This window comes from Scophthalmus maximus, chromosome 11 (genome assembly GCF_022379125.1).
Source record: "Scophthalmus maximus strain ysfricsl-2021 chromosome 11, ASM2237912v1, whole genome shotgun sequence".
NCBI classification, from domain to species: domain Eukaryota; kingdom Metazoa; phylum Chordata; class Actinopteri; order Pleuronectiformes; family Scophthalmidae; genus Scophthalmus; species Scophthalmus maximus.
This window is the reverse complement of record NC_061525.1, coordinates 18,568,536-18,596,191: the sequence shown is the minus strand read 5'-3', so window position 1 is coordinate 18,596,191 and position 27,656 is coordinate 18,568,536. Positions and strand designations below refer to the sequence as shown.

General features: G+C 42.6%; 2 protein-coding genes across 5 annotated transcripts; one reads left to right on the top strand and one right to left on the bottom strand.

Moving 5' to 3' along the window:
• Positions 1-1,747: 1,747 nt before the first annotated feature.
• On the bottom strand, positions 1,748-19,201 carry serpini1 (serpin peptidase inhibitor, clade I (neuroserpin), member 1). 3 transcript variants are annotated; one of them, XM_035622872.2, is made up of 9 exons: positions 19,033-19,201; positions 8,417-8,711; positions 7,192-7,422; positions 6,726-6,920; positions 4,574-4,778; positions 3,924-4,021; positions 3,219-3,305; positions 2,926-3,015; positions 1,748-2,727 (listed from the first exon to the last, which is right to left on the bottom strand). In XM_035622872.2, the coding sequence occupies exons 2-9, from the start codon at positions 8,688-8,690 to the stop codon at positions 2,651-2,653; spliced, it is 1,257 nt and encodes a 418-aa protein (XP_035478765.1). In that variant the 5' UTR covers positions 8,691-8,711; positions 19,033-19,201; the 3' UTR covers positions 1,748-2,650. The 3 variants fall into 3 exon arrangements, with proteins under 3 accessions (XP_035478765.1, XP_035478764.1, XP_035478767.1); XM_035622871.2 differs by lacking the exon at positions 19,033-19,201 and adding an exon at positions 18,674-18,810; XM_035622874.2 differs by lacking the exon at positions 19,033-19,201 and adding an exon at positions 18,107-18,397.
• On the top strand, positions 18,989-27,339 carry LOC118299290 (programmed cell death protein 10). Of its 2 annotated transcripts, none has more exons than XM_035622876.1 (8): positions 18,989-19,123; positions 22,251-22,451; positions 23,681-23,734; positions 23,865-23,982; positions 24,662-24,788; positions 26,214-26,292; positions 26,396-26,478; positions 26,866-27,339. In XM_035622876.1, exons 2-8 carry the CDS (start codon positions 22,362-22,364, stop codon positions 26,945-26,947), a joined length of 633 nt encoding a protein of 210 aa, XP_035478769.1. In that variant the 5' UTR covers positions 18,989-19,123; positions 22,251-22,361; the 3' UTR covers positions 26,948-27,339. The 2 variants fall into 2 exon arrangements, with proteins under 2 accessions (XP_035478769.1, XP_035478768.1); XM_035622875.1 differs by having other exon boundaries at positions 18,993-19,132; positions 22,255-22,451.
• Positions 27,340-27,656: the final 317 nt, after the last annotated feature.

Below are 27,656 nucleotides of genomic sequence, written 5' to 3'. Positions count from 1 at the left end.
CCATTATTAATAACTACATCATATCTTTAATGAGGCAGGTTGAGGGGGGGGGGCTTTGTCTTCTCTCGTTGGATCTGCTTGGTTCTTGTAATCCTATACGAGGAGAGTTATGGCCGATTCAGATTTTCTGTGGCGTACAATGAAGACATAAGGCAGAGCTATGACACCAGCTGGAGGAAGTCGTTCAGATTATAAATAACGCTCAACACCCACGGGCTGTCGTCCTTCTTCAGCGCTGCTCACAGTTTTTAAGATACCGCGCCGGGGGAATACGATTGAAAATCCTATTTCACAGAGGTTAAAAAGCAAAAACCTCTGGAACTGCAGGAGACTGTGTGTAGCATATATCATATTTCAAGAGTGTAGTGCATTTCTGCTTTTGCTATTCATTATTTAAATGATTTAACTTGTCTTGCTGTGTTACAAGCGATGACAATCACGCCATCGATAAAACACCAGCTGAAGATGGGGATGACTGTTGTCACATCAAAGCACCCTTATGTGTGTTTTTTGTGTTTATCGCTCTGAGAAAAAGAGCTCATGATTGCAGAAACATCTGTTGGGGATGTAGTTGTCCGGGTTTATTTCCAATCATATTTTAAAAGCTTATTATCTCAAAAGAGCCATGCAGGCACCAACAGGTGCGTTAGTTGTGATATGAATGTTTAGTGAGACAGTGGTTTCAAACCAAACTGACACTCGAGTACAGGAGGAGAGGTGGAAAGTTACTAAGTACATTCACCCAAGCACAGTTCATTATTAATATTCTAGTTTTTAACATTTCTATAGAACAATATCCTTGTTACTCAATGATAGCACAGGCAGTTACTAAAGGATTAATATGTTTACTATGTAAGTTAGTTTTAAACATTGCAATTGACTAAATATTACACAGTATTCTGTTTACACTGCATAATATTCATATATAATTTAATTTCCTTGTTTTTGTAATACATGTTATTTTTTACTGATGTTTTTAGTCTTTACTATGCCCTTAATGACATTATTGAAGGTTGTATTTAATTATAATTCATATTTAGACCCTTCTGTTAATAATGGAATGTTATATTCTATTTCATAGTTTTCTGCTCATCACTTGGGAACATTAAAATGTACCAGTTGTAGCTACATCACATCCATCCTTCATTATTTATCTATTAGATACTTCCTTGATAAAAAGAGCTAAAATAAACATTTGTACATATTTTTCTTATGTATTTTCCTGCATTGTCGTCCTTATGAAGCGACATTTATCAGAATAAACATTCAGGTCTCATTCGTCCTTTGGCAAAGGACAGTATATCCTTTTACGGCTTGCTCAGCGATATGATCTGTTTCCTTGTGTTTGTGTTTGTGTGTGTGTGTGTGTGTGTGTGGTGTAGCTAGATGATGCCACAGGCCTGAACCTACTCCCAAAATGCCATGGCAGGACAGTGTCTGCCCTGGGAAACCGAGTTACAGTCGAGCAGCCAACCTTATGGTTAGAAGTTATAACAGCCATTACATAAGTGCATTATATATTCAACCACTGAATACATAATGCACTTGTTCTTAACGGGGTATCATACACATACTGAAGCATTTGGCTGTATTTTGAATATCACAAAATCCTTCCATTTAGAAAACCTGAAGCTGTGTTAGCTGTTAGCATTATGATTAATTCTGTGGATCATTGAAATAGTTTACTTTAAAAAATGATTTTAAACAAACAACAACAACCCCCCGTGCACAGAGAAGGAGACGCGTGTTAACGGAAACACATTCTTCTTTTTTTTTTATTGAGTAAAAGACTGAATACAGCTGGCGTTACCGTTTCTCACTGTATGTTCATCCGTAAAAGGTGCAGCAGATCTTTCCAGTGTGCCCTGCATGCGCCAGTCTGTCTCCATAGCAACCCGCCTTAGTTACGCAGTCTACTCTTGCTCACCTGTGAGATCATGCCCAGCCGGGGCTTCATCAACCACTCCGATGTGATAAGGCATATTAGTTCATATCAGCAGTTCAGCCACGTGCCCTACGGTGTAGAAATGACTGGAACACTGTCTGGAACAGATACATTACTAAGATTCATTGTATAAGGACAAAATGTTTGCACGTTTATTCTGCAATAAATACTCAGCATATATGTGTGTGTGTGTGTGTGTGTGTGTGTGTGTGTGTGTGTGTGTGTGTGTGTGTATAGAACACAATGTCAAATGTACAGGGATGTAATTAAAGAAACGTACAGTGTGCACATTCTGTATCTGCAGTAAGAAGGAGGGATATTCTATTGAAGAAGATTTTCTTTCTGTGTGTGTGGGTGCAGGTGAGTGCGAAGCTGCTGAACTTAAAGGGGCAGTGCGTGGATTACATATCATTGTGTTCTCTGGCTCATGTACAAACCGTCCGTCTCTAGAGGAATATTTACAACTTTGCCTCTCTTGCACGTCTGTATCCAAGAGTTTAAAGCTCCCAGTACCAAAACACAATCACGTTGTAACGTCATGTCATATTTCAATATATAATATATCATGTAATATCCAGTTTATATATCTTTTTTTTTCTTTCCGTAAAGGGTATAAAACACAGCTGAAGATGGTGATCGAGAATAGGTAGCATTTAACGACGTCAGGATTCCGATTGGCTGAGGTTGAGTGACCTCATGCTGTGGTTACATGGAGTCAAAGTCTTGGTCGTTGGGCTCAATGACCTCTGGGGTCATGACCCTGCCCATGAAGAGGATGGACCCTGGAGAGCGAAAGAGACAGAAAGAAAGTTGGGTTGAAACACACACACACACACACACACACACACACACACACACACACACACACACACACACACACACACACACACACACACACACACACACACACACACACACACACACACACACACACACACACACACACACACACACACACACGCGCGTGCACGACCACGCACCTGTCCTTCTGTTCCTGATGACGAAGAAGAAGGGGTGGTCTGCCATGACCTGGGGGTACAGCACGAGAGTCCTGGTCAGGGCAATCATTCCTGAGGGACAGAGAGAGGGAGCCAGAGGGACAATCATCATCTTTGTTATGAGCCGACAGAGGGGGGCAGTATTTTGTGAACCTGAAGTTGACTTTGCAGTAATGACACCCACTCACACAAACAAAGGTGTGGGGAAAGGTATGTGTAGGAATGTTTATGTTCAGGGAGATTATGATGATGAGAAATAAAAGATTCAAGTCTACCTGAGCCAACAGCCCCCTCAGCCCCCTCCTCAGTCACCTCCAGGTAGGCCTTCTGCACTGCCTTCCCAATGAACAGGTCTTTACCATCTGGAAAACACACACACACACACACACACACACACACACACACACACAAGTACACGGATCATCCCGTTGCATTTAGAATACACGGCATATCAATATGTCTCAAGCTGCTTTCAGATATGCACTGAAGTCGTTTTCATTTTCCTGAAATGTCATTGAAGGGGCTGCGAGACATTTGCATGATGTGAGAAGAACCCTTAGTAGAATTTCCAGAAAGTGTGAGTGAGCCCATGTGAGAATACACAGCGAGCGTGTGGGCGTGTTGATGACTGTAAACAAAAACACTGGCTCTCATCAGTGGAATTATTGTCATGTCATGTGCAAATGATCCCAACATATCTATAGCCTATCCATTTCTCCGGCTCTATACACCTGTATCTCTCTGGATCTATTTTTACTGTATGGTGTGACAGCTCTGACCTGCCCACTTGGTGCCAGTTACCTTGGTTACCTTTAGAAATGTACCAGAGGCTACTTCACCGCAGCCAAGAAATGGAGAAAGCGGATGATGCTAAGAGTATGTTATTCACACCATTTGTGTCTATCCATGTCATTTTTTTAATAACAATGTCCAGGTTTGTGCCGTCTATATGTGGTTTTCACATACAGATGAGGTGTTACCTGTCATGGCGGAGAGATCGGCATCATTGGTGAAGATGTTTTTTATTCCCAGCTCCTGCAGAGTGCTCCTCAGGTCAATCCTCTGCTCCACTTTGAACCTGAAACGTTCAGTCAGAATTACTTTATTCACATGGTTATGTTTCACGCATATGTAAAGGGGGGTTATACGTCTGTTTCAACAAGGAAGTTTAATAGTAAGTAAAGCCTTAAGCTTTCAAAAAGCTTAAGAATTTTAACATTCCTATATTTTTAAGGAGCTATCCAAATGTAAATGACATAATATCGTATTCAAATATTTGGAGTGAAGTCATTTTACTGCAGACTTGATGCCCTGAAAATGAAACGGCTGTTTTCAGAACCATCATACTTACATGAACAAATCATACAGTTATTAGATGAGAGTTCCAATGATGGAGGCAACAAATTTAAAGATAAAAAACTAAATCCACTGCTCACAGTATTAGTTACCTAACGGAGATTTTCCGCATGATAAATGGGGGAAAAAAAAGTGAAACCACCAAGATCTGTAAGTTGTCATTATCTTCTTTTAAGGAAACCACTGGTCTAAGTTGGAGTTGATGGGTGCATGTGTTCTCTTATACAAGCATGAATGTGTATGAGTGTGTGTGTGAGTGTGTCCTCTCTCTCACCGAGGTAGGTAGACTTCCACTTTCTGCCGTTTGACATTGTTAGCCCACTCCTCCAGCAGCGGTGCTTTGATGATGGGCTCCAGCGAAGCAAGCGGCACCTCCTGTCGCGGCAGGACGATCATCATGGACACGTCCTCTCCTTCGTAGGGCATCTCCAACACCTGGTACACGCCGCCGGCTTCCTGGGAGCCGTCGCTGAACTCACCTGGTGAGGGGGAGACACGATATACGTGTATAGATAAAAAGGCACATCTCACATTCAGAGACCAAAGCATGCACGTACAAACATCTGTACAAGCTGTATATCTTCTTTTAGACGAAGTACAGACAATAGGAAGTGGATCTTTCAAAGATTCTTGCCTCGTATCAAATTCAACAAAACCCCTGGATGACAATTCTAATGGAGACACGGAAAGAGACATTGACTTGCGTTAAGTGAGACAGTGTTTCTCAGTCAGGATGAGATAATCCTTTTATCATCAAACCCAGTCCAACTAGATTTTAAATCTAAATATAAGATTATCCCACTCAGAGGGTTTTTGCACTATGTGAGATGGAGATTACAGAGCAATTAACTTAGCCAGATTTTATCCCAGTCTTTGCGTACGGTTTTTCTTTTGAAGCTGCTTCAGAAAAGGAACATTACAACAAAAAGGAACGATCATCCCTCATTAACGTGCCAGTCTGTGTGGGGTTTGCTGACGCAGAGTGAGGCAAAGACAAAGAATGAGGTGTGGCGACCCAAATCAGTTTACTTAAACAATACAATGTTTCATGTTTTCAAAAAGGAAAACGCAAACGCAGCCTTCTCCCCCAGGACCTGTCCCTGTTCTGTCGCTCTGAAGTGCGCACACACGCACACACACACACACACACACACACGCACACACACGCGCGCACGCGCACCACGCTTCGCCACAGCACACACACCAGTTCAAACATTCACAGATTTTATTGATCCTGAGTGTTTGAGGATGAGTACGTGTGCACCCTGTTCATAATCAATCTCACTACACACGCACAGGCAAATGCACCCACTGTGGTGAGCAGTGCAGGAAGAATATGATGGAGTCGTCTTTGGCAGTGCATCAGACAAAAAAAAAACCACTCAATGCAAAAAGACAGACTGGAATAATTCAGAGATAACAGCATTATTGCAGACCAGTAGGCCTCGACAAACTGTCCTTGCACTTTACAGTGCTGGCTAAACACAAAACAGATTCAGAACAGACAAATTATGGCTTAATATTAGAGACCGACAATATGGACTTTGGGGAGCTGATGCAGTACCAGTATTCGGTAGTAAAAAATGTCCAATACCGATATATTGGCAGATATTTATATAAAAAAAACAACATTTGACGATGACTCCAAAAATATCGTTACCAAACCATTATAACAAAGACTGTGTATTTGAGGCTTGATATTTTACAAGCCTCAAATTATGTAGAATTTATAATAAAAAGAAAAAACAACAGGAAAATCTATGAAGAAAAATGCATAACTTTTCTGTTTATTCTGTAAAATAAATGTTTTCTGTGCATATCAGCAAACATAAACGCTAATACCGATATGTCTGTGAATGGATCATATCGGCCCATATTATCTTCCAACTATTATAACAGTCATGGTTTAGATAATAAATAATAATAATTATGATAATAATAATAATTTATAGTTCTTTATATTATGTATATATGATATTACTTAATAATATCAAATCCCATGCTACCATTAGAAGCAGACGTTGATGCCCTTCAATCAGCAACTAAGAAAAAGTACCCGTGGAAAGAGAAGTCATAGTAATAATAGTAGTGTTAGTAGATGTAGCAAAAGGTAATATAGTATGGTGTTAACAAAATGGAAAGTACTGTAAATCAAAAAGACAAATGAGCTGACTTTGGTGCAAGTGAAGAAAAGTTTTAGCAGCAGTGAGAAGAGGAAAGTTTCCTGGGGATATATCGCTGCAAATATGAATATTTTAGATCTAAGATTAACATTTTAAATAACCCCAGGAAATGTTGAAGAAGAGCCACATGAACAATTCTTACACACACACACACTCACACTCACACACACACACACACACACACACACACACACACACACACACACACACACACACACACACACACACACAGTCCACTCTCACCGTAGTAGAAGTCTCCCTGTTGGTACATCATGAGCGTCTGCACTTCAGAGCCGTCGTCTTTGCTGAAAGAGAAGGTTCTGGTGTTCTCGGGCCTGAACTGGTTTTTCCAGGAGCCCCTGAAGTAGATGGCGTTCACCAGGGTCAGGCGCGTCACGCTGCTGAAGTCTTCGGCTGACAGCAGCTCGCGGATCTTACCTGGAGGAAGAGATTTGTTCAGAGCTACATTTGTTTCTCATTTGACTGTGGGACCGGCAGCCGGCTGTGATGCAGCTTTTGAAGTTTTCTACATAAGGATAAGAAAAGGGATTTGTGCAACTGAGGCTTTGAAATGCATTCAGTAATTTTTTGTTTTTGTACAATGATGTAAATCCTCTGACACTGTTGCATGTCACTCGTAATAATTTCACCCTCCTTTCCTTAGGAATCTTTTTCTTTTTCTTCCATCCCTCCCTCTCCTCCGACTTACTCTCAGTGCGATTCTCCACCCAGCTGTTGATCTGGTCAGCCACGGCCGCGGACTCGCTGAAATCGACCGTTTCCACGTCGGCTCGGAAATACTTCCTCATCAGGTGCAGGAACTCGGGGTTGAACGTGACGCCCTCCTGCAGGTAGAGGCTGTTGGCCAGTCGGATCACGTAGCGGGCGTCGTCATTCGACAGAGCAGCCGTGAGGTTCTGGAGCAAAGAAAACTCCGCGCCTGGAGAACAGAGAGAAAACACAGGTACAGAGATGTATTGGACAGTGCACAGTACTGTGAAACAAATCTGTACACAACCTTTGTTGTGTTACAGGGAGGTTTTAAAACCAGTGTTTTCTGTTAAACGACAGTAAAGCAATTGAAGAATTCTACTTTTATATATCTAAGATACTAATACTACATCCTTCCAGATTTTATATACCTTGCTGCTAAGATCCCACGTTCAAATATTGGCACAAATTGGAATATTAGTATTATTTATTTAGGTGTCATTCAATATCATACAATATGTACAAAGCATGTATCTCGTGTCGTTCACCTGTCTGTCCTCAGGATCATGGGAAGTCGTGGTCATTAAAACTGGTGTATAAAGTTTTGAATGACAAATGTATTCACCTTGTAAAATGGTTAAAAAAAAGGCATACAAAACACAAATGAATAAACATATCTTTTAAAATGGAAATGATATCTGTTTTTTGGCTGCTTGGGAATATGCTGTACGTTACAACCAAATTTAAAGTGGGAATTCATTTCCTCATATAGTGAATAAAGATATCGGGTACTTGGAACATTTCTACAACAATGCCTATTACTGTGCATAATGTATAGCAAGTGCATGTTTATGCATATTGAGTATGAGACTTGTAAGATTTTGTTACTCTGGCAATTTGCACTGAAAGTTGAGGTGCTATTAAAACGTTAATTATTAATCCCAGGCTTGGCAAAGCGAGCAGCAGAGGCAGCGATGGCTTTTAGTCCACGTGATGGGTGAGGCCTCGAAGAATGCTGGATCTTACATTTCCAAAGTCCCGTCCTAAATGTCAATTCAAACTCCAAACCTCTTTAGTTTGTGATGAAAACTCAGTCAAGTCTAAGCCAAGAAAACCCTGCCGACATGTTCACGGTTGATTATCTAAACTTAAAAAGTAGAGAGACACTTTTAAATTAAACACATATTCATTTTGTTCCAATTTCTCCTGTGAATGTGTCTCACCTGGCAGCAGGTGGCTGAACCCGACCGCCTGTCGGATCTGCTCCAGCGAAGCCCCTCTGGCCCCCAGCTCCACCATGCCCAGGGCCACGGCCACGCTGAGCGGGGAGAAAATGATGTTCTCCTGACCCCCCGCCGCCTGCAGCTGGTGGTACAGTCTCGCCGAGAACTCTGCTGTAGTGTCCTCCGGAATGTCCGCCGCCCGGCAACCGTAGCCCGGCAACAGGATGGAGAGGAGGAGGAGGAGGAGCGGGGACAAAACGTCCAGGATCAACATCGCAGCACAGACCACAGATAGCTGAGCAAAAGCGGGATGTACGACAATGAAGGATAGAGATTTGAAAAAAAGAAGAGATAGAATGAGAGATAGCAGGGAAGGGGGGGGGGGTAGAGAAAATGGGGGGAGGATGGGACGTGAATGAGGCAAAGAAAGGAGGAAAACGTGTTTGGAGGAAAGACAGAGAGGCGTGATGGATGGGGAAAGGGTTAAGGAAAAGGAAATGAGTGATTGGAGAGATGAAAGGGGGATGGGCAGGCACAGGGGAGTGGAAGGAGGGAAAACAGATGAGGATGGAGGGAAGACAGATGAGGATGTAGGGAAGACAGGGAAAAAATAATTTGGGGAGTGACGAAGCCAAAAGTACAGAGGAGAGAGGGCGAGAGCGAGGGAGACAGAGAGAGAGAAAGATAAAGGGAGAGAAGATTATTGCGGAAGGAAAAAAACAGATGAAGGACGAGAGGATTTTAGAAAGCAGAGAGAGACAGAATTGAAAGTAGAGCGGGGACGTGGGATGACGAAAAGAGAGAAAGAGAAAACATATGTCAGCCAGTCGTTCTGCCAAAAAAATAATAATTAACTGCTTTAAAACGACTTCTTATCAGCACTTTTCAGTGTATAAATAATGGAAAGCTCCTCAAAGTGTGCTGTAAAAAGATCAAGGTAAAGTTAATGGGAAAAAAGTAGGAACAGATTTAAATTAATTTCTGTGTTTGGGCCAATGGGTTGAGGAAGAGAGAGAAAAGGGAAAAAAAATGGAAAAGAGGACGGAAAAAGGCGAAAACTCACAGACAAGTGAATCACTTGTCAAAACTTGTTGTGCACAGTTACAGACATATAAAATAGGAAGAGATCGAGAGAGGGAGAGCGGATGGCCGGAGCATAAACAACTGTTCAGTAACTACGGCTGTGCTGCCGACTGCAGTCAGTGTTGCTGCTCAGAGCACATCTTGCTAAATGAGCTCATACATATTTCATGACCGTTCTTATCATCTCGAGTTGAATCTGCTTCTTTTCCAAAAAATCTGCTCCGCTCTGCGTGTGAATGGTGAAGTTTGTGCCTGCGCAGGATGATTACGAAGGAGGCCTTTCCCCTCCTCCGTCCTTTCCATGCCATCACCCTATCCCGCCTTCCTCTTCATCCCCCTCTCATCCCTATGCTATCATCTTCACCATTGTCCTCCCTCTCTCTCTACTTTCCAGCCTTTTTCTCTCTCATTGACCTTTTCCTTTGTACTCTTTCAAATGAAAAGGAAGGTACACACACACACACACACACACACACACACACACACACACACACACACACACACACACACACACACACACACACACACACACACACACACACACACACACACACACACACTCTCCATCTCCATCACTCAGAGATAGTCATGTAGAGCAGTGATTCTCAACTGGTGGGTCGCGACCCAAAAGTGGGTCGCAGGGCCATTTAGGGTGGGTCGCGGATTTATGCTTGAAAAAAAATGTAATCATATATATATATATATATATATATATATATATATATTTTTTTTTTTTTTTTAATTAAACTTAACAAGACGACAAAAAATTCATCAACAACGATATGAACCACAAAACATGACAATTCTATGGAAAAACATTAAAGAAAAACATTTTTGATGCGCCGCTTTTATGTTAAGTGTGCACGCTTCAGAGTAACACGTGCTCTCGTGCATTTGTAAACATGGCTAAACTGGCCAAACGCAAATGTGACACCGGATACATCAAACACGGATTTTGTGGTGAGGAACAACAATTTTCTGAAATTTGGGTTGCGACTTCGTGTCTAAGGCAAAAGGTGGGTGTTGAGGCTAGACCTGCTGAGAAACAATGATGTAGAGGGAGATAACACATGGCACATATCTTGTTGTGTGTGTGTCTCTCTGTTGTGCTGTTGTCCTCATACAGTTTGTACGGAGGATTCAATTAGCAGTCCCACGCAGGCCTGGAATCTGCTGGTTGCTGCTGTGTGTGTGTGTGTGTGTGTGTGTGTGTGTGTGTGTGTGGGACACGGCAGGTGAATGTGGTGTCAACAAGGTTAACAATGGGCAGCAGCCAGAAAAATTAGTGCCCCATCCCCGTTGTGTGCTGGCCTCTCCTCTGGCAAGCGTCAAACAATTTACCTGTCCAAAATAAACCAGCTCAATGGGGATGCCTGATTCGAAATATGTTCTTTTTCTTTTTTCTTTTCTTATTGTCAACAAATACAATGGAACGACTTCGACAAAGCCTGACACGGCTCATTCCCCTGTGCGCTCCATTGTTGTCCAAAAACAACGCAAATCATGTAAATGAAGCACATTGCTGTGCTGTGTGACTTCGTCACAATGCACATGGTCACTATTTTCGTTTGAATTGAATTCGTTTGAGTGATAGTCGCCACAAAAAGCGCAGTGAACAGATGTTTGAGGACATTATTTAGCCTGAAAAAAACCCCACCATATTTGATGAACAACATCACACGATATATATGAACTAAACACACGCAGAAGCTCACTCGCAGACTCTTGTGACTCTGTAGCTGTGTTTCCCTGTGTTTTAAATAGAAGCAAACAGAAAAATTCAACCGAGGGAACAAACCTGAGTTAACAAAAGTGTGAAGTCACGTGTGTTCACCTGCTCTCACGTGTTGTCTTGAGTGTGAGTCAGACACTTCAGAGAGTGAGACAGATCCATGGGGAGTACGAGAGGCTGAGGGGAGGAGGGGGCGGCTGGCAGGGATGTAAATGGAGGTAATGTTCCTGACCTTCTGAGCTGTGGGAGCCAAACCTTTTCTGAGAGCGACAGCCCTGCATTCTGGGAGGAAAGACCCAGCCATGCAGTCAAGCCAGGGAAAGTGGCGCGGAGGCATCGTTGTGCGCGCACCTGTGTGTGTCTGTGTGTAAGTGTGCGTGCGTGAGTGAGATAATAACACCATGGGTGGCTGGCTTTTACTTGTAACGGTGACACCGCTCTGACCTTTCCAGTTGTGCCGCCCCGTCTGCAAGAGGATCCCACACTTTACCAGTTTGGCCATCGACGACGGTGGCCCCGACTTTTGGCTCCGATCTACTCAGGTGGGTTTCCCAGCATGCCCTCCCAGGTTTAGCGGTGAAACGCAACACCTGGCTATAAAATGTTCTCTCGTGACTATAAAGAACTGAATATGTCCGGGAATCTCTCGTGGTTTAATCCTGACAACTTGATTAATTCCATGCAATTAAACGCACTGGCCTTTTCGGAGCAGCCTTTAATCTCTCGGTGTAATCCCAATTCTCAGGCTGAATAGATCGGCAGTTGGCATTTTTCGACAATTAAAACGTCACGTCACACAGATCCACGGCACGTACGATAATCCTCGCTGCCATTTAAACCCAACACCTTGAGACGGCATGCTTCAGAGGACAGGGGGATTTATTAAACATGAACATCCTCATTCATGGTCCACACACGCGCGCGCACACACACACTTCCAAGCCAAGGTTACCAAGGCAACTGCAAGTGATGGACATTTTACGTTTTGGCCAAGCTGACGGAAAGAATTTTTACCCTTTAAAGATGTCTTCCTCCATCCATATAGGCAAATAAACACTCTTTCCTTCTTTCTTTTTTTTCAAACACCACTCAGCATTTTCTTTCTCACACAACCCATCACTTTACAAGAACTCTCCCCACCAGCTTCACTTGTGTCACCTAATGCACGCCAACCAAACAAACACACACACACACGTTCCGGTCAGGACATTGACTGCACTCCGTGGCTTTGTGAAAACAAGTCAAGATCCTCCTCTTCATCTTCAAAATGAATCTGCAGCAGCTGATTTCAGATAATAACCAGAATCAATAAGCGGAATCGGAATCGATAAAACTCAAACGGTTGGCCGGCCCCTGCTGTTGAAAAAAAATCCTGCAGGAAACACTGAAGTCCCCACTTGTTCACTTAGGCTGTAAATAAACTTCCACGCTTCTGAAGCCCATAGGCGCTTTGATGAATTCTGTGAAAGTGCCAACATCCCATTTGATCGAGGCCTATCCCTCTGGGAATATACTGCAGAGAATGATGATGTCTATCATTACCTCTATGACCGTAAAACCTTGAATTTCTACAGCGATTGCTCTGTTGATAATGGCATGGGGATATGAATAGAATAGGTCTCATTCATAAAAGTAACAAGCAGTATGAATTGACGTTGGTGGAGGTGCTGCTAAAAGAGGGTGTTGCTAAATAAATAATAATAATTAGCTGTCAGTGGTTATCCCAATACCAGCTCATTATAAATGCTTCACATTACAAAACTTTATCACATCTTACACGCAGAGTATTTCAGATTGCTTTAAGTTTTAATTAAGATCCAGCAGTTTCTGGGCCACATCAGATCCAACTCAACAGTAAAAATCCGAGGGGGATTCACCGAGCATCATCTTATGGAGTGGAAGCTGTCGCCACAGTATTTTCTCAATTGGCTCATTTACAGCATTTAATTTGTAAAGTGGCCAATTGGATTAATTAAATGTCCTCACGCATGGGAAATCATAATCAAGAGTGAAATGTGTTGTGGATAATATTTTTCTCCTGTAAGAGAGAAAGGCAACAGGACATATGTGCTGTAATACACAGAGCTACTGGTGGAGAGAGAGAGAGGAACCCTGAGAGACGACTGGAATCCTTCAGTATGTTAAGGAGATCACTATTCGTAAACTGATCCTCTGTCTGTCGGGATTTGAGCCACACCCACAATGTCACACCCGGTTTCTGGTGCCTATATTTCAATAGCACTTTAATGAAACTGCCCATTAAACACAACAAAGCACTGATACTGGACACTAGGTTGAACAAGATGCAAACGAATAAACAAAAAAATCCTATTGTGACTATTTTGAATGAAGGGTGTGATGTGAGTCTAGTATTTTTTGCATTTCAATTTGTGTTGTTTTGCTGTGGCCTGTACCAAGACGAGCATGCTATCTTACACCTGTAGAATATGATTTGTAGGCCCGGGGTCATCTCTGTAGCACCTCAATGCTTCATTTATTTACGACATGTTGTCACACATTTTACATGCATGACTTTATGACTTGGCCATCTTGCAATTATGCTAATATTTCGATGAATTGTTCAGCCCTGAACTGGACACTGCGTTGAGTAACTGCCACCTGTGCGCGTCTATTTATTTACCAGGACCGTGGTTGCTCATGAATCTTCTTTGAAGCTAATAGATAAGATTTTGCCATTTAACACATAACGAGGCCTGTCGTTCCTTTCATTAATTTTCTATATCTTCCATGCATGTTCATACTACAGTGCTTATATCCTGTAAACCAATATGACTACCGATGATTACCGCTCTTTACATTTAAATTTCAGCCTGCCCTGTGGGTTATATCCGTTCCAGTGTCGGAGAAAAACCATCCACGGCGTATCCTCAATCTCACTGCCTTAGCTCGTTCACCGTCTTGTTAGAAAATGGCATAATGTGCAATGGAAGCTGCCTAGAAGTCCCAGGATGCCCACGGTGCACTCCACAGAGGGCAAACAAAGGTTAACAACTCTTTATTAATTCCTGCTAACAGAGAAACACCCAGGGGGCGAGACGGGGAGATTAAGAGCTAAAAAGACAGACAGAGAGAGAAAGAAAAAGCCGGGGCAGAACTAACAAAAAGGAAAAGACAAGGAGGAAGAAAATTAGCAGAAGAGGAATACACAAATAAAGACAAGTAGAGAAGACAGATACAGGGAGTCAGAGAACAAGGCAACCTCCATGCAGATACCAGTTTTTACTGAGCCGAGGACATCGAATGACCCCTGTATTGCACGGCAAGATGGTTGTTGACTGTTCCCCACATTCTGCCAAGACGCACTCATTGTCTCTGTTCTTCATCACAAACATGCACGGAAACACACTCGCACACTGAGAGCTACAGCGCTGTGGGAGCGCAGGAGGTTCGAGCTGTAATTGGATCCGCCTCTGTTTGGGGTCAGCGGTAAAAGTGAAAAGATTTTTTTCAAACGGACTTAAAGAGCAGGGAGACACCGGAGCGCAGGAAAGGTCACCATCGAACCTCCTGCGGGGGAAGCGTGTGTTTGCGTATGTGTTTGCTGGGGTTGGCAAAGGTGAGAAAGGGCAGCGGACGCAGAATAAGAAATCGAAAAGCAGATGAGGAGGCGGAGGTGGAGAGAGAAAGACAACAGGGTGGTAATAAGGCTGTTTAGACCAAGCTGTGATCATACAGCTTGCGTCAAAGTGGTGGAGGGTTAGCCAGATAAAAATCGAGAGAGACAACGACGAGAATGAAATTAAAATGAATGTTGCAACATTAAAAACTTTTACGTGACTCACGAAGTGAAATAAAACGGGAAAGTGACTCTGCAGTTGGTTCCAAAGTCGTGAGGCCCTGACAGCAAAGACTCTGTCTCGTTTTGGGTTTCAACCTGGCCCCTGGAATGGCGAGCAACGCTCTATCAGGGGATCTCGCACTGCGTCAAGAGTCACAGGGGGGGAAAAAATACGGGTTTTTTTGGACCGAGCTGCAGCATTTTGAACCGACTGTAGGCACTGGCCTCCCGAGTGAGACAGTTAGGAGAATAATTCAACTTGATTTGGTGTTTGAGACTGCAGCTGAAGAGTTTGAATGGGGGGGAAATACAGGTACCACGAAATTGCCTTACCATTTTACTGTCCTCCTCGCAGAGATGTGTCACTCTCTGTCATCCCCCCCCCCCCCCCCCCCCCCCGCTCCACACCCAGCTCCAAACCTCAACAACCACTAATCAATTGACAGATCGATTCCAGGATAAACGTATGCGTGTGTGCATGTGTGTGTGTTCGTGGACCAGAGAGCGGATGTGAGCGGCGCAGTCTGTAAAAGGTTGAAATGTTGCAGTGAAATTGCAGTAAATTTTTCCTTATATTTCTACAAATTTGAGAAGAGTTTTGTATAGAAATGTAACATCTTCCAGTTACAAAGTATTATTTTCAACTGCTATACTGCTGACTTATCATATCAGATAATATGTCCATTATTTTAGAGGTGTCTTTTCTGATTTTATATATCGATCAAATGTTTTTTTCCTGTCACAGATGTATCTAATCCTGGATATTAACCATTCACAGTTTTGCTTCCTGATTCAAATTCATCTCCATTCTTTCCGCCCTCCCTATCTGTAACTCTTCCCGTGTGCTCCCTCCTCCTCCAACCTGGCCAGGTATAAACAAATCCCCCGTGTCTCTGCTGCAGCAGAATGTACAGGGGACGATATGTGCAGGTGGTGTCGCTCAGTGTGCGAGTTCAGTTAGAAAGTGAAGCAAAAGGAGGATTAAATCCACTGGATAGACTGCTTACGTTTGTAATAAAATAATTTAAATCCATTATCTATCTTAAACTGTTACAATATTTCTAATTATCCTTTTAAGATCCCGATAAGGATTTTTGGGGACCGATGCCGATATCGATATTGGGGAGTACAGATTCCTGATACCGATACATTGGCCAATATATATATAAATTAAATCGTTCAGTGATTCCTAAGATGTCGTTGTCAAACCTTTATGACAACGACATGTAATTGAGGCTTGATATGTTAGTTTAACTATAAACTTTATCATAATTAACTATAAATTGAGAATACAAATACAACCAAATACAGAGAACTTGTAAACATAAATGCACATTTAAAGGCTCAAATCAGTTGGCGGATAATATCGGTCGGGCACTTAAAATATCGTCCGATACCGATATGTCTGTGAAAGGCTAATATCGGCCGATATAATCCTTTTCATATGTATTAATTAAATTTTCTCCCCCTTGTAAAATAATGTATTTCAGGACAAATGCAAATTAAACTCTCATTTGATTATGCAGCACGTAACAGGCTTGATTCCATAGAGGAAATATAAAGTGGCCACTCTGGAGTAGACAGCAGCAGAATCACCCTTATTCTCACACAGTCACAGCAGAATATGTCCCTGACAGAAACACATCAACACTCCTGCACATATAGAAACGTGGATCTGGAGCGAACATGCAGCCACAAGCACATACACTCAGAGCACAGCGTGCTCAGACCCAGTCAGCTGCTTCTCCCGTCCGCACACTTGTTTCGCTAGGCTGATTTGAAGGACATTTAATAATTGAAACACAATTAATGCAGCGCTCCCTGGGAATAGGCCCAACACACACACACACACACACACACACACACACACACACACACACACACACACACACACACACACACACACACACACACACACACACACACACACACACACACACACACACACACACACACACACACACACACACACAATACAAAGCCATGGGGAGGAAACATCAGGCTACGCATCAGCAGAGTTTAACCAATGGAGTTCGATGCATGTGGGATTAATACATTTAGATTATGACTGAAAGAGATACTGTTTTCCTGAATGTGGAGCTGCTACAGCCACGAGCCTCGCTGCTGAGGATTTAGGAGGTCATTATTTTAGTAGCAGAGATAAAGAGCTCATGGGCGGATTGAGACAATGAGACACGAGAAAAACACTGAGTTGTTTACTGTTGACTGTGGTTAGGCTGCCAATAAGACATTAAAAGCTATTTGTCCAAAGACAACCTTGGAACAAACCATTACATACTTATGGGACTCAAGGTGTGTTTGGAGACAGATCTTGTCATAAAACTGGTGTATACGATATTTATACACCCTTTTTCTGCACGCAATATGCAATTGCAATTAGATTTTTAAATATAAATACATAATATTCTGTCTTATAAAAGATGCATCTGAGAGAGGCAACCTGAAGCAGCTGGCTGTTTCTTCAATGATTTTTTTTTTTTAACCAAACATGAATAGTAAGTGGTGTGTGTGCGCCTGTTTGTGTGTGTGTGTGTGTGTGTCGGGGGGGGGGGGGGGGGGGGGGGGGGGGGGGGGGGGGGATAAGGTGGGACCAGTCTACTACAATCTGCCTCATTAATTCACACACGTTCACTCACTGCGCCTTTGCCTGTATATTTCAAGGACAAGCACCACGTCGCAACGCCTAAACTGGGTTCGGTTGAAGAAAAAAACAACAAAATAAAATCAACAACAACAACAACAAGAAAAATATATATAAGCTATTAGACTCCAGGGTGAGAGCACCCTCAACCCCACTTGTTAAAAGCCCACACATGTTGATTATAGCTTCAAAATCTCCTCACACTACTCCACAAAATCGCCTTTTACCACAACACATCATCACACCTTTCACAGAAAAGGGTGATCCCATACGAAAAACTCAGAAACTGAACATTTTAATATATTCTCGCCCATGGGGAAATCTTGCAAAAGCGGACCAGCTGAGGTTTCTCCTGCAGACAGTTTATCCATATGCATATATTGCACATAATCTTACGCATAAGACGACTCTTACCGGTAACCGTCGCTCGGTAGGGATGGATGGATGATGTGTGCGGTCTCCCTCTCTGTTGCTCTCCTCCGGCTCCGCAGCTCGCTCGCCTGTTCGTTTGCCGCAGACCCCGCCCCCCCGTCGCCACGCCGATTGGTCCAATGAACGTCGACCAAAGAGTTGTCGACGCGAAGCGAAATGCGCAGCTCCCGCCGGCTTCCGGCTTCGCTTAGGCGAAGCGTTGAATTTACTTCGTCGCACTGAGGAGGCTACTTTTCTTTCAAGCCTCACGCTTTGCGAGGCACCGAACAAGTGTCATTTGTGTAAAGACGTATATCCAGTCAACTTATTATACTGCACCGAAATTAGCCTGCTACAACGTTAAGTATAACGTCTTTATAGCGAGAAGTTACGCAGTCACATACTTTTATTTGGACACTACCGCTGATCACGTGTAACGTTCACGGACAGTTGTTACCATTAGTGGAGAACTTGCCTTGCTTGAACTAAAAGCACGACACACAACAGTCGAAATGCTTCCGTCGAAAGTGTCGCAAGGGTTAAAAAACAAAACAAAAAAGAAAACATTACCTGTCCCTGTATTTGGGATTTGAAGTCTAATCGCGTGGCCGTGACGGTTGCAAATCATTTAGGAGACGTGTCGAAAGAACTACAAGCGGGCAGCCTCTCCTCTCCTCCCCGCCCCGCCCCCCGGCTCTCGGCTGCAGTTCGACCAGGCAGAAAAACTTCCTGAATGAAACCGACTAACCAGAATGAAACGAGGGACTGACTGAGCGACGGAAACACTCGTCTGCCGCTGCCAAAACACATTCGCGCTGTCGTATCCGTATCGCCGGAGCACGTAGCTAGCGGCGTAGCTCCTCGTTAGCTTACGGCCGGAGAGTTGGGCACCTGCTCCCCGAGCTGCTAATGTCACGTTAGCATCCTACCTGTTCGTACTGTAACACTTCTCCTCCGCGGTGTCGTCGCCCCTCACCCCCGGCAGCTGTCTGGTCCCACCTCACCTCACCTCACCTCACCTCACCGCAGGTACGTGTCGTAAAACATGTGTTTCATTGCGTTTCCCCCGTAGTGAAGCTAAGTGATGAACTTGTTGGGCTACACAGTGACGGTCGGTGGCTGTGGATCATCATCATCATCATCATCATCGTCGTCATCATCATCATCCGGTGAAAGCGTCGAGCAAACACCTGTTGAGTACGAAACGAACGTGTCTGTGACTTGACCCCGTAGTTTTGGCTTCCACCGTAAAAACTTTTTAAAAAATTTAAAAAAATCACCCAGACTGGACGTGTGAGTGGTGTGAGCCCGGTGACGGAGCTCTGTGACGGAGCTCTGTGAGCCCGGTGACGGAGCTCTGTGACGCAGCTCTGTGAGCCCGGTGACGGAGCTCTGTGACGCAGCTCTGTGAGCCCGGTGACGGAGCTCTGTGAGCCCTGTGACGGAGCTCTGTGAGCCCGGTGACGGAGCTCTGTGACGCAGCTCTATGAGCCCGGTGACGGAGCTCTGTGACGGAGCTCTGTGAGCCTGGTGACGGAGCTCTGTGAGCCCGTTGACGGAGCTCTGTGACGGAGCTCTGTGAGCCCGGGTGTCCGGGTTGGCTCACACCTCAGCTGGGTGCTAATGACGTCTGTCATGATAACAAAGAGTGTAAGTGTAGACATGCCGCCATTTGCTGTTCTGTCTGTAAACGTCTGACTCTCTTGGTCCAGAAGAACTGGACAGACTCGAATGACTGAGGGTCCAGGTGAAAGACAACACAGTCACATACAATGAATAACAAAAAAAATAAATCATTCAGACTGCATAAAAATATTTTAATAACAATGTAAATATTATGGAATCGTTGTGGATCCAAAAACAAATCACTCAAAAATTGTTGTCCAAAAGTAATTTGTCCTAATAGAGATAGAATAGAATAGCCTTTTATTGTCATTGCACATGTAAAACTGTACAACGAAAATTTTAAAACTTTTCCCACTGGTGCATTTCGCATAGCAAACATATGTCCCTTTAAAAGAACAGTAAGTGAACAAGAATATGTGTAAAATTATATAAATAGAAGTTTTTAAATAAAATGTTTTGGGTATGATGATTTTGATAGATGTTAGTAGGCAATTTATAATCTAGGGCTGCAACTAACGATTATTTTCATAATCGATTAATCTGTCGATTATTTTCTCGATTGATCGATTAGTCGTTTGGTCCATAAAATGGTGGGAAAATGTTGACCTTGTTTCCCAAAATAGAAAGATGATGTTTTGTGTTGTCCACACAGCAAAGATTTTTAATTTACTGTCGCGGAGGAGCAAAGAAACCACAACATATTCACATTTAAAAAGCTGAAATCAGAGAATTTGACTTTTTTTTTCATAAAAACTACTTGAACCGATTAATCGATTATCAAAATAGTTGGCGATTCGTTTAGTAGTCGATTACTAATCAATTAACTGTTGCAGCTCTATAATAATAATTAAGTTCCATTTAGGTGCGTGTGCCATGAAGCTATATTGGACCTCGCTCATACACAATACCAGGACAACGTTGCACGCCCTCTTAAATATTATGGTGTCATTATGATCATTTCTTACACTGGTGTTGGTCAAGTTGAAATGTCCACCTGGGGAGAGGTTTGTCATCCATATGCAAATGTATAACTATTGTCAGTGTTTAGTTTCCCCTTCACTGTTACAGTCTTTAGTTCCCTACATCTATGGACAAAACCCTTGTTCGGTGTTAAACAGATCTTTACACATTCATCGACTGAAGATTGACTCAAATCGAACTGGTCACAAAGAAATGTGACCCCGAATGTTATTCATCGCATTTCCTTTTTTATTAGTTTTGTTTTTAAAGTTAGAAACATCCTGTGTGGTCCACAAGTCTGAGACACACCATAAAGACAGATTCAATTTTAACATTCCCACATGTTGGGCAAAGAAACCTAAAGTCTAAATTCAATATTTGCCTGAATAAGGAACAGGTTACTATCCTTACAAAGTAAACAAGCAAAAAGTCTCCACAGCTCACTCAAAGTAGTCTCTCAGAATCCAACTGGATTATTATACTTTTAGTTTATTATTTCAAGCTTTACAAAAAAGCCTTGTGTGTATGATTTTTTAGGGGTGTCACTGTTTCGGGTGTTAACTTTTTCCTCTGTTTTACTTCAAGTGTGTGGCAGGGCTGTCATTAACCAGGTTTGTCTTTTGTGTTCTCTCCCTGATGTAGCTGTTGAATACAATGACATATCCCTCTCTTATAATCCTTATCAGACTGTGCGACACCGGGCCCCATTATAACCTTATTGTTTGTGCATTAGAGGGTATCAAAGGGCAAACCAAAGCCTGTAAATTAAAGTGCCCTTTGATAGTTGAAAGTTAGAAAGTATAGGCCTCGAGTTGTTGTCAAATCGGCAGGTGATGATAACTCATTGTAATCTTGAAATGACACACTCCTAAACAGAGAGATTGGTATGCCGCTGAGTCTCCCTTCTCTCTCGCAAATGATCAGTTGTTTGCCGAGCAGAGCGGATCATGATGTCATTTTGGATCCTGGAGAGGTGTCACACAGTAAACAGTAGCTGGGTGAAGAAACTGGTCCTGCAGATGTCAGACATGGGCGGGTGTGTGTGTGAGTGAAAGAGACACAACGCAGGCCGGTGACAGAGGACATATTTTTCCTTATTTTAACCACCAGGGAAAAAAAGAATTCATGGAACCTGTGAGCCAAGTTTCTATATTTATCACGGTGACATCTTTATTACGGCAGTAATATTGGAGAGGATGTTGCTTGTCAGGTATGACTCATGCCAGTTTTGTCACCATCGCATCCAGTGGAACAGCACAAGTACACACTTTGCACTGTGGCTGTTCATATGATTATGCGCCTGTCAGTGAAAGGCTTTCTGGGTGTTGGCACACACGGGGTCTTATGACATGTGGAGCTGCTGCAGTGTTGGAGCCATTACAGAATGTATTTTATGAATTGATTCCATCTTTGACTAACTCTCTGTTCCCTCTTTTAATAACAACATTAAATATTCCAAATTTATGGTGCAATTTATGACCTTTTTTTTTTCTGTGTCACTTCCGTCCACCGCCATCTATCTCTCCCTGCTTGTTCACCTGTCCGGCATAACTCTTCTCCTGCAGGCGCTCGTCCACTCCTGCTCCGTCGGTCTCGGCGAGTGATTGAATGCGGCGAGACCGGCATCCGTGGACAAGCAGCACGCACACAAAGGGCCATTGATTGGTCAAGGATGACCATGGACGACATGAAGAATGAAGCCGCCACCGCCTCGATAGTCTCCATGGCTGTCTACGCCGTGATGTATCCCGTCTTTAACCAGGTGAAAAATGCAGAGTTTCAGTTGAAGGAAGAAAAAACCCAAATATAAATAAATAAATAATATTAAGCTGAATAAACACTAATAATCAGAAGGAAATATAGATGAGACTTTTAAATATTCAGGTCTAGCAGAAGGAGGTTGTATTGTGTGTTTAATAAAAATGCCGGTTGAGGTTTATGGTGTGCCAGAATAAAAATGATAAAATAATAATAAGCAGTAGATTTAACATGGAAGAAGTGCAAAACAAAAACACACGACAAACATGCAAAAAATGTTCAGTAGTGTGAGGAGATCAGACTGCTAGTGTATACTGTATTGCTGTATATATATGAAAGGTATTAATGTCTACACGATTAATTGGTGCTCGCAGATTATATTTTTCATAGTCAGGATGAGTAATGCACAAAGACTATGTTCATTTCATTATACTGACATATTAAGTTTAGTGGCGTTCATATATGTATGTATGTATGTATGTAAGATCAACATCTTGTATATTTACAAAAAAAAGTGATTTAATTTTTGGCTAAAAGTTCTGGGGGTAAAAAAATGTACAAAACAAATGGTAAACATGGTAAACTATAAAGTGCTCAGGGCTTTAAACAATGCAGGAGTGTCGATGGGTGCTGTGCAAATGTTAAATCAAATATGACAAGACAAAGAATGCCAAGGGAGGATACTATATCTATATAGTAGCACTTACTTGAAGCCAACACAATGGGCTTCATTTATCAAACAAATTACACTGCAGTTTGTTTGAAAACCAATTGAAACTGATATCTGTGGTCTTAATGTAGCAAATCAATGGGTGTCACACACACACACACACACACACACATTAGAGCGTCTGGGTGGCCTCTGAGTTTGTGGTGCTCAATCCCCATCCCTCTCTCCCCTCGTTTCTTGTCTGCCCACTCTCCAATAAAGATTTAAACTGCAACTCCCACAAACTGAAGATTTGATCATTAATATCACAATATCGGCTCAGAGGACCTGAAGACACTTTCACGCAATATTTTAGATTTTTTCCGACGGAGAATACAGATGAACAGTCTCACTGCAATAACACTGTCCTTCAATATTTGCAGGTTGCCTGGTTTGTGTGTACTTTCTGCAGAATTATATTTCCCGACAGAAGAGAGGCCTTGATAAGTGTGTGTGTGTGTGTTTTCGTGTGTTTCGGTTTGTGCTTCCCGCTCAGATTTGTGTCTGTGTGTTACTACTTGCAGTTGGAGCAAGTCAATCTGTCAGCAGCGCAGACCTTGAGAGCAGCTTTTATAAAGGTTAGTTTGTTAACATTTCATGGAAATGTAAGACCCGTGCATATACCCTTTTTGTTTTTTTTAATCATTCAATTTCAGCTCCACAGATAAACACTGCGATAATCTTCATCTCTATTTTGTGTGTCTTAAGGCAGAGAAGGAGAACCCAGGTCTGACCCAGGACCTAATTATCAAAATACTGGAGAGGAAGAACTTAAAAATCAACTACAGCGAGTCTCTGCTTCGCATGGCTGCCGACGATGTGGAAGGTAGGACGCTGGGGGAGATGTGATGTGTCGCCTGAGACAACAACAATAACACAACTGTACCATTGTGACAGAATGTCACAAAGAAAGACGTTTTAAAATGTCCAGTGCAGTTAACCAACGGTCAATGTTACTGTGTCAACTCCAGGAAGGGCACAAGGGAGAATTAAACAAGCCCGGTGATTACCAGCTTAACTCCTTAACTCGCCAGGGGTTTCTGTTATTTTGGTCCTGTCACATGAGCTCAATCCTCCACTGGGGGGAGCTGTTTCTCCACAAATCTTTTTCTTCCTGTTCTCAGATGTGCCTTCGTCTCTGTCTGTAATTGAATTCCTTGTGCTGTGTACAGTGATTGATGGTAGTAATGAATTCACCCTCCCATACACACACACACACACACACACACAAGCACACACCATTTGGATGAATTTTAAATGTTCCTCCTGCACGCCACATCCCAAGTTCTACCGTAACACTTACCTTCTTCAACAGACTACACACTGCTAATTTTAAAGTGTGCGCACACACACACACACACACACACACACACTTGATCACATATTAATTCTAAACGTGTCTTCCCCACGTGCTTCCTTTTGGTGTCTCCTGTAGTGATTTGCATGTGTGTCGACGTGCCCGTCGCTGATCTGTATTTTCCTCTTCCTCTTCGTTGTTTTTTCAGAGTTCATGATTGACAGGCGAGAGCCAGAGTTCCAGGAGCTGAATGAGAGGGCCCGAGCTCTGAAACACGTCCTCAGCACCATACCAGACGAGATCAATGACAGAGTGGGCTTCCTACCAACCATCAAGTAAGGCAGCCCCAGTGTGTGAAGCTTAAGTGAATGTGCAACGTGCACCAGATTTAAGTCTCCATAAAAGTTTCAGTCAAACGTCTTGTATTGACTGCAAGAAAACATCTTGAGAACTTTGCCAATAATTGCAATGGGTTATTAAATCACTTTCCTTTCATAGTTAATCGTGCGTCTCGTTAATGTGTCTTCGTGATGAAGACCGTCTTTACATAAAATAAAAAAAACGGACCAAAAACAATAATTCTGGACGAGGTTCAATCGAGTCGAAAGAAAAGACGAGTGGCTGCAACTACAAAATCGTTCTTTAAAGCCCAATGGGACGAAAGTGAAAAGTCCTCCACCCACCTGCAATCAATGCACGCGTAAGTTGTTAGCTAAAGTGAAAGTCTGGGTTATTTCGACATCGGTCGTATAAACACAGACTACAAACAGCCCAATGGTGAAATTGATGCGAATGTGTGTGTGATGTTAGTTGTGAATCCACTTCACCGATCTGTCTGCACACACCAAGATATGGCTTTGTATTACATCAGCACTTTCATTTTGCAAAAACAGTGTGTGTTTGTGTTCAATATACATGAGTAAAATGGTCGAAGAAGTTAATGACTGTGTTCAGATGAATCTTTTATTTGACTGGTCAGCTCCTTTTACATCAGGGAATGTTTAAAAAAAAGAAATGTGTGTTTTTGATACATATATTTTTTATTTGCAAAAAGAACATGGAGTAAAATCAAACCAGGTCAGAAGGCTTGATTAGTTCTTTTGCATCATTGGGAACAATATGTATTAAAAAAATATAATCTGAAAAACTCAAAGGTCCACTTGTGAGCTTTCATGATCATCTCACATTTCCATCAGGTTCAGGGATCAAATCAATAAATCATGCAACACAAACAAACATAGAGGCTGATCCTAGTGTTTAAAGTATCTCTGTATTTTATGGAATATCGATGACAAACCAATAAGATCCTTCCATGACATTATGAATAAATAAAAATCTTGATGAACTGCACTGTAGACACGCACAGACGCACTATGGAGCGAAAGCGAGAGACGTTTCATTTCCTCGGCTCACTTTGTCATTTTTCTTTTTTCACTTTATCGAATTCAATTCATACTCCTGGCGAGTCACTGCTCGAGTTACTTACCCAGCGGACAGCTTAGAAATAAAATCAATTCAAAGGGAATGTTAAAAAATCAAAGTTATGGAACGGCGGATTTCAAGTGCGTACGAGGGGGAGAGAGAGAAAAAAAAAAGTTGAGGGTGGGAAGCAAGATTGTGAGAGCAGGGGAAGTAAAGGGAGACGAGGAGCAGGATCAAAGATCTCTAGTCTCAGGGTTATCACCGCCTGAATAAAACAGACAGATTTTTGAGATATTGTTTTTTGAATGTGCATTTTTATTTGTGCGTGTCATCCACAGAGATATTGCCAGTGCCATAAAGGAGCTGCTTGACACCGTTAATACCGTCTTCAGGAAATATCAGTATCCGAACCGACGGGTAAGTAGATACGTGAAGAGAGAAAGAAAAAAACTTCATGCACTCTAAAGCGTTTCTGTGGAATAAGCGATGCTGAAAAGGCTTGTCTGTATTAATTGTTCAGGCTCTGGAACAACAGAAGAAAGAGTTTGTGAAATACTCCAAGAGGTTCAGCGACACACTCAAAACCTACTTCAATGATGGAAAGTATGTCACTGTTTCTAGTTTATGATCTGTTGTTATGAGTTTTCTCTGTTTCTTTTCTTCCTTTTCTGCCTTCTCACTCACTTATACAGCCTTCTTCTTTTTCACAAACACACACACACGCTCAGACACACACACTTTCACCACCACGTAAATGGCTGTGGTTTGATCACAGACACGCTCCTATTAAAATCCACCATTGCGGAATAATTCCCTTGACCCATTTCCGGTGGATTCACGCTGGCTTGTGCTCTGTGAAGCCCGACAGCCTCCATTCCAGCCAGATCAAAAAAAAAGTTTCACCGATCAATGCTGGTTTCGTTGCCATGGTTTCTTTGCTGTGTGATTGACACGTGTGCGTCCTTGTGTCTCTGCCACGGTTCTTTCCAGAGCGATGAACGTGTTTGTCAGCGCCAACCGGCTCATCCACCAAACCAACATGATCCTGCAGGCCTTCAAGACCGTGGGGTAGCAGCTGGAGAAGACACACGCACACACATACACGCACGCATACACACACCGGCAGACATTTTTATTTGAGAAGAGGTGATATGAGGCTGTGTAATTTGTAAAGACGTTGTATTTTTTTGAGCTGTATAATTTATAATTTCGTGGCTTTGACGGGAGATCAGGTAGTTTGAGGTTCAAAGCGAATCAGGTTGACGGTAATTGCCAGGGATCTTTACTCTTTTTTATGTTGCTCTTTTATCAGATCTTAAGTCGGTATTTCTTCATTCCTTTATATAGCTCCCTCCCTGCTCAGTAATATGAAGGTCTAAAAAAAATTTATAAGGGAATGTGATCATTTGCCATGTCATTGTCTTGCAAACTTACAATAAAAAGACCTGATATTGAGTTTCCAAACACATCCCCACATTTTTTGGGGGCTTTCTTGTCATTTCTTGAATTTTTTTAAAACAAACAGTTGTGTATTTTACTTCCTGCCTCTATCAACATACATCATTTAAATCAGCCTTAATCTGATGCGCTCAGTTCCCGTCAAGAAAAATCAAGGTCTGGAGAAACACTTGGGGAATTTGACACAGAGACTGTGTTCACCGTCTGCTCTCTTTGTCCGGGGAAGAGAGCTGGATGCAGGAAAGCGCTTCACTTTCGCTCGGTTGCCCTTCCATTCTCTCTGCCCCCAGCGTGCTAAGATCCACACCGAATGTTTCTTTTTT